At 44.4% G+C, this 12022-nt stretch overlaps 1 protein-coding gene across 1 annotated transcript; it reads right to left on the bottom strand.

The window, feature by feature from the left end:
• Positions 1–4068: 4068 nt before the first annotated feature.
• GADD45GIP1 (GADD45G interacting protein 1) lies at positions 4069–9214 on the bottom strand. Its single transcript, XM_033173014.1, has 2 exons — positions 8746–9214; positions 4069–4725 (listed from the first exon to the last, which is right to left on the bottom strand). The coding sequence occupies exons 1-2, from the start codon at positions 9186–9188 to the stop codon at positions 4377–4379; spliced, it is 792 nt and encodes a 263-aa protein (XP_033028905.1). The 5' UTR covers positions 9189–9214; the 3' UTR covers positions 4069–4376.
• Between the last annotated feature and the right edge of the window lie 2808 nt (positions 9215–12022).

Genomic DNA, 12022 nt, shown 5'->3' with positions numbered 1-12022 from the left:
TCAGTCGCCTAGCAAAGACTTCCAGCTTTGGCTAGAAACTGTGTTTATCTCAACATTCTGCTGTGGCCTTCTCGTTTTCAAAAGTGCAGACAACTTTTTGGTACTGATTTGATTGTTCTCCATTTAAGGACAAAGCTTTCAGATGTTGGAAAGGAATAAGGAGGTGATTTTAGCAGTTTCTTGAAGCAGGGTAACAGCCAGTCATTCATGTCCTACATGGGTGGGTAAATATTTTAAGTGAAACCACCTCAAGTAATAACTGGACCGTGATACTTTGGAAACAGCTGCAGGGCAATGTGATCTCTCCTATCATTTAAGTTTCAGTGCTGCCCATGTGTATATGTTCATTGCTGATCATCCTGGTTAAAAGCAGCTGATGGGCCTACCATCTGAAATTGTCTTCCTTTCAATGTGGTTATTGAATTGGCCTCTAGTAATGAGTTCTATGGATTCACCGAGATGGGGAATAAGAACGCAACCACTTTGCATTCTCATTTTTTCTATGGTAGGTAGCACTTACCGGTATTTGTTCTGTAGGGAGGGTAACCCTGTCTACTCAGAACTCTTCTGCCATACTTTTTACTCAGGGTTGTTCGGCAGTGGAATTTGCTACCAAGGAGTGTGGTGGAGTCTCCTTCTTTGGAGGTCTTTAAGCGGAGGCTTGACAGCCATATGTCAGGAATGCTTTGATGGTGTTTCCTGCTTGGCAGGGGGTTGGACTGGATGGCCCTTGTGGTCTCTTCCAACTCTATGATTCCTATTTTCATGGAGAGAATGCATTAAATCAAATGTAGCAACACATCACTAACAGGAGGGGAAGAGTGTTTTGTGCTTGAATTATGCTTGCATCTGATTGGTCACTGTGAGAACAGGATGCTGGACTAGATGGGTGATTGGCCTGATCCTGCAGGTTGCTTTTATGTACTTATAGAAGATTGGGCACCTGCACGCCCCAATTTATGAGCCAGGTTAGGGGAGGTTGAGGCTCAATGCAGCAAGCTCCTTTTCTCCTGCTCTGGAGGGGTGGGACTTGAACCAATGGATTCAAGTTACAAAAAGGAGATTCTGATTAAATATGGTGGTTAAGAACTTTCTGACAGTAAGAGCTGTTTGACAGTGGAGCAGACTCCCACAAGAGGTGGTGGACTTGCCTTCCTTGAGGGCTTTCAAGCAGAGGTTGGATGGCCATCTGTCATGGATGCTTTAGCTGAGATTCCTGCATTGCATTGCAGTGGATTGGATGAGATGAGCCTCTGCGGTCCCTTCCAACTCTACGATTGCATGGTTCTAAAATGCTACTTCAACTGGATAAAGAAGAGTCCTGTGCTGTGTGGTAGGGAGCCTTGTCCTAACTTGGAACAGCACAGGCCCACCCCAAGATAGAATGTAAATGTACTGAAGCTTATGCTATAGCAGCAGCTGAACTATTTCACCATACCCTAACCTCATAGAAAATGCTAAGAACAAAAGAAGGGTTGCAAACAGTGCCGTCCTTGTGAGACTTTTAGAGTAGATGTTAAGAGGACTGGCATGAAATTAACTCTACCTCATCCGTGTTGCACATTAAACGTCTAGAATGACAGGCCTTGCCTTAGCTGTTCTCTGCCTTATGTGCTGTGCTCCAATGAAACAGGATATAGTGTTCCTTTTTTAAAAAAAACATGCACGCACACGTGTCTCTGTCGCTTCTCTTTGGGCAGGCTTGTGATCTGTACCTTATTCCAGAACGTGACACTTCCCCCAAATTCCCCACATGATCCATGACAAACTCCCATACTCACAGGAGCATAGGTCGGATCTGTGCTTGAGAGAGCCCTGCAAGGTTTGTAACTGAACACGTAACTAAACTTTTAATCCGCACGAGTGGGTCCAATGTTTCATCTCTTGCCATCCCTCTTTCCTTACGAAAATTTTTGCATCGCCCTCCTGCTTTTCATTAATTACATACACATTGCAGTTAAGATGCTTCCCACATCTTGCATGATCATGTGTAGATAAGTTAACACTATGACTTGGGCATTTCACTATGGGCACTCAGTTTGGGGAGTGTTGTTTTGAGAGTTGACGTTAAAAAAATTAAAATATGCTAAAAGTAGAGACACCACATGGGAGTCAACCGAAGCAAAATGCTAACCAAAAAAAGAACTGCTAGCAAGAGAAGCTCGCCGCTGCTTCTTAAGCTCGAGTGCACCTCAAGTAAGGAAAAACACACATACAAAATCCTGTCGCTACTACTAACTGGATGGGGAAGGGCGGGAGAATTTTTTTTTTTTTTTAAAAATTAATAATTAACATAGTTTGGTCTTTAAAACTTTATGTAGAAATTTTGGTGCCAGCACTGGGTGATTGATTAATTAATTCTGACAAATGTGTGTAAAATAAAAATAATTTATATAAGGTGTTTTGCTTTAATTTTACCAAAAACCAGGGTTAAAGTGTAAGGCATTTGTTTTATCAGCCCCAAAAAGGAGGAGCGGCTTAACTGGTCGACGTACGGAAGAAAAAGCTGGAGGTTAGTTTGCAACTGTATATGGATGGCCATGTGGTGATCACTGTGGTTGAGCAGCTCAAATTTGTCATGAGAAAAACTGAGACAGAGCTGTGTCCCTCCACATACTTTTAGATGATCTTATGGGTAACTGTTCCCCCTTTAAATCCTAGCTGCCCAATAAAGTTCTGAAAGTCTTTTAGGTAGGATGGAACTTTTTAAAAATTAGAACCTCTTCTGAATGTCTATTCAGAATTTCCTCCAAGTTCTGTAAGACTTACTCTAGCTAAGCATGCTAGGGTTATAGTTTTAAAAGGCCTGTATCCCTTTCATTTCCCCTGCTTTCTGTTCATTCATTTGAGATCACCTCCCAATGAAGGCTGTTTCAAAAATGGAAGTCCGATAGATCTGAATCTACAATTGTTCCACTAGAGGGAAGCAATCACCATGCTACAAACCAGTCTCTTGGCCTGTCCATTGTGGAAAAGGGACCAACATATAGACCTTTCCAGCTAAACAGTTTGGAGTGGAGAGGGCAGCCTACTGCCTCTTTTTACAGGATACCATAGATGCTACTACTATAGCTGTACATAATACACCCTCTGCTTCTCTGCAGACAGAGGTCTGCAGTCATATCAGTCCTTTCCCAGTTGTTCATGAAAATTGCCCCTGGTTTCAGCAGAGGTCTGAGCAAAAAGTTCCGAGTGGGATTTGCTCCTTGCCAGTTGAAACATAATCACATCAAACCAAGTACAGTTGAGGACTCCACAATAAGAGCTCGGGAGCTAAACAGATCCTATTTGAAACAAGACTTAACACAAAATGAAGCAGAACCCATTAAGTTTGCACATTTGGTGATCATAGCACTGCAGGGCCCAGCTGATAATGTCAAATCCCACAAGCTGTTTATTGGAGTCTGGAGTGACTGGGCGTCAAAACATGCAAACAAAGCAATTAATAATTTATTAGTGCTCTTTGGCAAGCTGGGGCTGTCAGAAATACCTGATGTTTCACATCACCCATTTATATGGAGGTTCCAATAATGTCAAACCCCTGCTGCCTGCTTTATGGTTTTAGACATTGAAGGAAGAAGAAAATCACTGTGACTTGTTGTTCATGAATACTCTGGTACTATATATAAGCACACAAGTGCTATTTAGCTGCTAAAATAAAATGGGGAGAAGCTCTAACTTCACTTGTTCTACTGACAACTGAAGCTTGTGTGTGCTTGTAGCAGGACACATTTGCCCCATAAGAAGTGTCAACTTTCTTGCCTCCCTTCAAAAGGTGGACACACAACAACTAATCGAGACACAAGTGGCACAGGAGCTGGAATTGGGTTTAAACAAAGACCCAGAGCTTTAAGTCCCTGCCTAGCCATGAAGGTCACTGAGTGGCCTCGGAAGAAACCACAGGTTGGCCCACCTCTCCAGCACTGTTGTGAGGATAACACTCTGTGCTCTTTGAAGGAAGGGCAAAATACAAACATAAATAAAATAGTCAACATGCTGAGCTTGGCAGGTTTGGGGCTCTTTCTCCTGTTATCAGTCTGTTAAATTTAAAATATAAGAAAACCAAGGTTAAAAATACCGCGTACATTTATTTGTCTGTAACTGCACACAACACATCAGCCAGCTAGTAAGTGAGGGTAGTTTACTGCACTGGAAAGATGTACGTCAAAGTTTGACATCATCACCCTCAGGATCCACCAACAAGGAATTCAGATGCATTAGCAGCAAAGGTATGAATATTCTCTCATCGGTGGTCAGAGAGCTGGGAAATGACCTTCAGGCAGGATCAAGGGTTGCAAGAGATGTGCTTGCTGGGCCTCTGCACCAGGTTAACTCAATGCGCAGTCCAGAGTCTGCACTTTCAGAGCCCCAACAGACTATGTGACCTGATGTGATGCCTCTGCTGCAACCACCTCCCCTTCTTTGTCTGGGAGTGAGGCAACAGGTGCTCTTTGCATTGCTTTTTTGGCCAGAGCCTCCTCTCTCCGCTGCTGCTTCTGCAGCTTCGCTTCCTTCTTTCTAGCCTTCTCCATCTCTTGCATCATCTCTTGGAACTCAGCACTGCGGTGATCCAGGTTGTAACCAAAGCGCTCACGGGCTTCAGCCAGTAGCTTCTCCCGCCGCTCTTTCTCTTCACGCTCTTTGGACTTGCGCTCCTCCTTTTCCCGCAACCAGTTTGCAATCATCTCTGGCATCTTGGCCATTTGGGCAGCAATGTGCTCCTCTCTGTGAAGAGAGCAAAAACAGAACATCAAACGCCCGCAGACTCCCCAACAAGCTGGAAAAAAGAGATACAGACTCCCTTTGAATACTTCAAGACACGCCACATTCTTGGATTTAAAATAACTTACGCCTCACATTTCAATTAAAAAAAAACTCTGAAAGCAGTAAGTTAAAAAAATGAAAATACAAATACAAATAACTCAGTAATAAAGGCACAAATACAATAAAGCAGCAGAAGCAACAGCAAGAAGTATGTAAATGTGACTATTATTATTTTTAAAACCCTGAGAACTAGAATAGTTTTAACCCAGCAACTGAACCCACACAAGGTAGGCACCAGGTGAGCCATTCTGGGACAGCATTACAAGGTTGGAACACCTCAATAAACAAGGCTCTTTCCCAGTCACCATATGTGCAAAGGCAGAGGCAACGAGGACAGCCTCTTGAGGATTATCTTAATGTGTGGGCAATATTCGTACAGAGCAGGTTGTTGTTACTGTTGTTTCAATACCCAGGTCCCAAACCTAACAGGGCTTAATAGGTTAAAATCAGCACTTTTGACTTGACCCCAGAAATGAACCAGAATCCACTGACACTGTTTTAAAATAACTGAGAGGGATTCTGACTGACCCTGCTTCCACGAAGTCTAGCTGTCGTGTTCTTTGCACCAGTTGAAAATTTGGAGGAGTCTTAAAACGCAACATCAATCAAAAACCTTTATTGGCATCACTTACAAACATTTAAAATAAATAGGCCAGTACATTCTCGACGTCACACCATAAAATGCAACATAAATTGTTACTAGTGGCCAGCCTCTCTATCCGGAAGCGACTGCAGGTGGTGCCAGGCGAATGTGCATTACGTAGCATGTGCCACCTGTGCATTTAGTGTGAGCACCATATACAACAGCACTCCATGGAGCAAACTGGCCCTTAACCAAGAGTGGAACAGGTTGATTGTTACCTCTCTGTTCAGACAAGCCAGCAACAATGGGACTTCCAATTTACCTGGATTGAGAGTCAATTTTTAGCCCTTACCCACTGACATTACATACCTGTTCAGCACTTCTGCTATCCTACCTGAATTTAGACAAAAGGATGACAGCCAGTCCTAAATCCTCACTCAGCAGCATAAACATAAATGTTAAAGAGCATTTGGGGGAGGGGGAGATATAGAGCCTAGCAGAACTTCATACTACCAGTGCCATGGCAGAGCAACAGTTCCCCAGCACCACTTTCTGGAACCAGTCCACCTGTTGGAACAGAACCACTGAAATACAGTCCCCAATTCCCATCCCAAATGGGTCCAAAGGTTTGCCTTTGGAGGGAGAGAATTATGCCAGCAGATGTCCTTAATTTTGACTGGCCCTGGTATTCACCAAGACGATGTTTCTTGGCCCAGGCTCCAATGGAAAGGGAGGTAAGTTGTTCTCTGTTTCAACCTGCATTGCCCAGATGCCCCAAGTGGATTGGCAATTCAGCGCCCAAAGGACCTCAGCCTTGGAGTAGAGGCGATCATCTTGCCATTGTGAGGACAATTCCCACCTCTTTCCCCAAGGTTAAGGTAGCAGCAGCTAAGACTCACAATACTCACCAGAGGGCAGCAGCATACTTATCACAGTGAGTGAAAATGTGGAACCAGCCTAAAAACAAGGATCTACAATTTTTGGCCAGCGTTGCAAGTGAAGACAAAAACTGTGGTCCTCAGAGCCTTCCCCTCTGCTGGCTTGATGGAAAAAGTGCCTCTATCCAACAGCAAAGGAAGGTCCCTCTACCCTTCATGCAGACTGGCACGGAGTATTCTGACTTCAGTCAGCTATGGGGTCAGAGCTGAGTGCGGCCACAGAAGCTCTTGCCACCAAGCTGAAAAGGATGGGGGCTTGCTGGGTTAACTCTTGTAGGACCAAGGTTCTGCAAGGGCTTAGCACCTCCAGCCTCCCTTTCAACCTTAGTAAAAGATAGGACTTGCTATGAAGCTGCCAGGCTGATCACTGCACACCAAAGTTGGGAGGAAGGTTTGTTGCTCAGTGCTCAAGAGGAGACAAGGCCACATTTGCTATGGCAAGTGTAATTGTTGAAGCCTGCCTACAAGTCACCTGCATAATTAGGAAACAACTGAGGGAGGTGGGCAAAATCAATCTTTTCCTTCTAAATGTCCTCAGAATTGAATTCAGAAAGGAAAATTACCACCAGCTGAAGGCTACACCAACAATATATCTGGCCCAACATACTTTATGAGTGTCTTGTCTTTTGCAATGCCCTTTTGTCTCCACTTTTGACACACAGTGTGGTCTAGACTGGGAGCAGGCATGGTGTCACCTTGCAGTTAAAAGGTGGCCTGGGTGGTACTGTACGTCCCACATTGGATTTCCTGTTGGCTATCATTGCGAGAAACCACAGAGACCCATATCCTCAGCGTACAATTCATGTCTTTCCAAAAGGACATTTTTGTTTACTGATTGCCAAGACACCTTACAGAAAGGTAAGCAGTGGTGCCCTGTGTAAACTGTTCCTCTTCCTAGCTACAACAACCAGTTCCTAGAAGGCCCCTTTCATATTATTCCCTGCCCATGCACGTTACAATATCAAATCTTACCTATTGTTCTCTAGTCTAGCCACTTAAGTTGAGACACCCTCCTGGGCTACTTCCATTTGTGTCGGCTTTACCAACCTGGAGGATACCTTAGCAATAGCGCTAATATACCCAGCTTTCTACAATCTTTTTGGAACAAGATAATGCATAATTGGGCTGCCATACGCCTGGATTTTCAGTTGGCGAAATGGCACCCAACTTTGTAAGCTCTGACACCCCCCACCCCAAAGCAAGCTCAACAATTTTGTCCTGATTTTCACTTTGGGGAATATCGCACCCCTAAGTACTGTATGATAAAAATTGTGAAGCTCTCTCCCTCTATTGTATATATATAATAGTTTTTGTAGTATGTGTGCCGTCACCTGTACTTTTGCACTTTTTTGCACTGGCCCTCTCTCACGGCTTCACCAATTCTGGTGACCAGATACACAATACAAGCCATCCTATATGACACATCTTCTCCCTCCCACTCGCTCATATGTGAAAATACAGACACATCTACTTGTTCTATTCCTATCCTGCCAAAGGTTCACAGAATCCTATAATTGCAGACTTGGGAGGGGACCCCTGAGGGTCATCTAGTCCAACCCTTGCAGGTGGCTGGCTCGCTGCTTTTGATTTATTGCATTTCTACGCCACTTTTCACCCAAATGAATCCAGAAGCGGCTTTTACAAAGCAAAAAAGAACAATAACATAACAGGATATATGGAGGAAAGCTGTGTTTATTTGAAAACTTGGGCAGCATTAAGATAAAATCAGCAGCGTAAATAAGCTTTGATGGATGTTAATAATGGAATACCGAATGGTTTTGTTTATATAAAATATGCAGGGATTTATGTTTTGTAAAATGAACCATGGAAAGAGAGGAAGGGAAGTATTTGATATTTTAAGGTTGTTTAAATGAGTATTCTAAAATGTAAAACAGAAAATTTAATAAAAATTATAGAAAAAAGAACAATAACCTAATAAAGAAGAACAAACAAACAAATACACCCCAGCATAAGTCGCATGAATCATGTCTTTGCAGAAAGTGACTGCAAAGAAAGAAAGAAAAGCTGGAGTACAGTATAAGTATAATTTCTTTCTGGGAATTTGGGAGTATAGAATACTGTAATCAAATTTCCGTTTGTAACCTTTGAATAACTGTGTACTTGATCATTTTGTTTCTTTTTTAAAAATATTTTTACTCTTTTTGTAATTTTTCTTTTTAGTTTTGAAGATTTGGATGTAATGTTTGATATATGTTTTCACTGTAAATTTTTAATATGCAATAAAGATTATTTTTAAAAGTCGCATGAATCAATTAACCCAGTCGTCGATAGAACCATTTCCACCCCCTAAGGCTTAAGCGGTATTATCCATATTATCCCACCCCACCCGGGGGTGGAGGGCGCCCTCGGCCGCAGCCCCTCCGCAGCTCAGCCCCTCACCTCTGCCGCCGCTTGGCTTCGGCTCTCTGCTCCTTGGCGTCCAGCCGCTCCTGCATCTCCCTCAGAGACCGGTACCAGGCCTTCTCCTCGGCCTCAATGTCCTGGAGCTTCTCCGGGCTGGGCCAGAGTCCGGCCGGGTCGACTCCAGAGGCTGATCCGTGACGCCCGAATACCTTCGCTTCATAGGCGGCCGTCAGCTGCCAGGCCGGCGTGCGAGGGTTCTCGGGGTCCGGCCGGTAAACCCCTCCGAGCCGCCGCCTCAGCGGCCGAGCGTTGTAAAGCCGGACACCTCCCAGGGCCAGCCGGACGCTTCCGAGAGCGGCCATCTTGGAGCCGGCTCGCCAGCAGCTCGGAGCTAGGAGGCCGGCCATCTTGGGATCCGGGCTCCACCTCCCATCCGTGGGCGGCGCCATCTTGGATCTGGGTCGCGTGGGCGCCGCCATTTTGCACGCCGCCGCCGCGGCTCCCATTTTGGAACGTGACGTCATCGCGCGCTTGGGAGAGTTGCTTTTGTTGATCGTTATGGTCACAGAGATAGGAAAGGTTAAAGGAACGCGCCCTGCGGGGTGACATTGAGGCGCTTTGGGTCCGCGCTGAAGCGGGAAGGAGTCAGGAGGGGGCAGCGGCAGAGTTAACCTGTGGAACTCCCTTCCACGGGAGGCAGCGATGGCCAAACAACTTAAAAGAGAACTGGACAAATTCATGGAGGAAAGGGCTACTGATAGCTATTATTTGATGGACATCCTATGCCCTTTAAAAATGTGTGTGGGGGGGGTTGTTATTGGGTGGTTGTTTTTATTTTGATTATGTACTTTGTGGTTTTATATTCTGATTTTATCCTGTGAACCTCCCTGAGACCTGCAGGTATAGGATAGTACATTAAATAAATTTAAATTTAATAAGTTAGTCATGATGACTACGCTTTGCCTCCGCGGTTGGAGGCAGCAATGCTCCCGAATACCAGTTGCTGGAAACTATGGGAGGGGAGAGTGTTGTTCTTGTGCTCATGTTCCGCTCCCTGGTTCCCCACAGACAACTTTTCAGCTGAGAACAAGATGCTGGAGTAATAATAATAACAATAATTTTATTATTTACACCCTGCCCATCTGGTTGCGTTCCCCCAGCCACTCTGGGTGGCTCCCAACAGAATATTAAAAACACGATAAAACATGAAACATTAATATCTTCCCTGAAATGGATGGGCCACTGGCCTGATTCAGTAGTGATTCTTGTATGTTTGGGATAGTTCAGGTGGTAGAGCATGAGACTCTTAATCTCAGGCTTGTGGGTTCAAGCCCCACATCAGACTTGGGCAAAAGATTCCTGCATTGCAGGGAGTTGGGACTAGATGAACTCATATGGACCCTTCCAACTTTACAGTTCTATGATTCTATGGTCTTGTGTTCTTATGAGCGGGAAAGGGGTTTGAGGGGACAGTGTGGACATGACAATTTAACTAGATTTAGCTTTGCAGCAACCCAAAGTGTATTCCATTTGGCATTGTGTTTTGCTTTCAGAGTTACTGATAGTTTCTCTTGATCCTTTACTAGAAGCTAACAATTGTAGGACGGTTGGTGAAATTTGTTGAGCAGAATTACCGGTTTTGTACCTACTTCAATGTCTGCCTGTATCTTGATAATAATGACACACGTGTGTTGTTTCCTGCAGTGCAGACCTGGGACTGTGGCCTTCTATTTCTCTAATAAAGGGTGAGAAGGCGACTGTAGTTCTTAAGATGGAGCGAACCATGGCTGCCAACAGTAGTTTGGCCTCTCAGCTTCTACTGCTACCTCCAAATTGCAATATTCTCACGTCTGTGGTTGGTCCCTACCATAAATGCGGATGCCTCCATTTTGAGATTATCATCATCATTATATATATGTGTATCAAGGTGGCTTACCGATAAAATAAGTTACAGGTAGGTAACGGTGTTGGTCTGCCGTAGTCGGAACAAAATTTAAAAATTCCTTCCAGTAGCACCTTAGAGACCAACTATGTTATTGGTATGAGCTTTTGTGTGCATAACATAACATAACAGTCCCACATTTTTGTTTTTATTTCCTGGTGTATATAAAAGTTATGTTTACACTGTACTGTAAGCCAGACGCCCCTGGCTGCAGGGGCAAGAGGGCGAAAACCCAGTCCAGCCCTAACCAGCCCCACACCCATGGCCAGAAGAGGGGAGGCGACAGCAGCCGAGCTGCCCGCTGCTCCTCCGCATCCTCATAAGGGTTGTGTTGTAAGAATTTCAAGGTCTTTCATATATATATATATATATATATATATATATATATATATATATATAATTGTTATTAATTTACCAAACAAATAAGGCCACATGTCTGAAAACAGCACAGAAAGACAGGCCTCACTCCATTTTGACTCCTAGCTGGCCAAGTGTTTTCATCTGCAGGGAGGAGGTGAGAAGTCTGCCTGCGGATGGGCCATTTCCCTCACAAAAGGACAGCCATTAGCCCTACTGGCCAGGGCAGGAAACCTTTTGTTTTGCAGAAATGTGTGTCTGGGAGGGGTCAAGGAGAGATGGCACAGGTGTGGAAAATTCCCAAGTCACCTCCTCTGACCCTCCCATTTTGTGATGTAGCTCTGATGTATCTGGGGGAATGGTGGTCTTGGGTTACACCTCTTCTGTGATTGGATTATGTTTCTGGGGGTGGGCTAGACTCCAGGAGGGATTTTGAAATGTCTTTATAAGAGCATGGCTGCATTGTTCTGGGTCTTTTTCCCTGAGAAACACCTTTGTTGCAACAGCTTCAATAAAGATCAAGCTTACTAGCTGCTTTGCTTCCGTTCTAGCCTTTTAAAAATAACCCCTAAAACAGCAATTTAACATGAATTTTACTATCTAACGAGACCATTGACCCATAAAATGAAAGCAGTAAACAATGTACTGCAGTCACACAATCAATCCATCAATCAGTAGCTGAAGAAGAAGAAGAAGAAGAAGAAGAAGAAGAAGAAGAAGAAGAAGAAGAAGAAGAGTTTGGATTTGATATCCCGTTTTATCACTACCCGAAGGAGTCTCAAAGCAGCTAACATTCTCCTTTCCCTTCCTCCCCCACAACAAACACTCTGTGAGGTGAGTGGGGCTGAGAGACTTCAGAGAAGTGTGACTAGCCCAAGGTCACCCAGCAGCTGCATGTGGAGGAGCGGAGACACGAACCCGGTTCCCCAGATTACGAGTCTACCGCTCTTAACCACTACACCACACTGGCTCTGTGAACTGGGTTCCACACAGTCACAAAAACAAAACAGCCAC

The sequence above is a fragment of the Lacerta agilis genome, chromosome 16, assembly GCF_009819535.1.
Source record: "Lacerta agilis isolate rLacAgi1 chromosome 16, rLacAgi1.pri, whole genome shotgun sequence".
NCBI classification, from domain to species: domain Eukaryota; kingdom Metazoa; phylum Chordata; class Lepidosauria; order Squamata; family Lacertidae; genus Lacerta; species Lacerta agilis.
The sequence above is the reverse complement of the archived record's forward strand: the minus strand, read 5'-3'. Positions and strand labels throughout refer to the sequence as shown.

What these genes read in the sequence shown, in the direction of transcription:
- GADD45GIP1 (XM_033173014.1), bottom strand. Translation starts at nt 9,188, where the DNA reads ATGGCGGCGCCCACGCGACCCAGATCCAAGATGGCGCCGCCCACGGAT. An exon ending in GAAGCCAAGCGGCGGCAGAG is followed by an intron (nt 4,726 to 8,745) that starts GTGAGGGGCTGA and finishes CTCTCTTCACAG; the next exon opens with AGAGGAGCACATTGCTGCCC.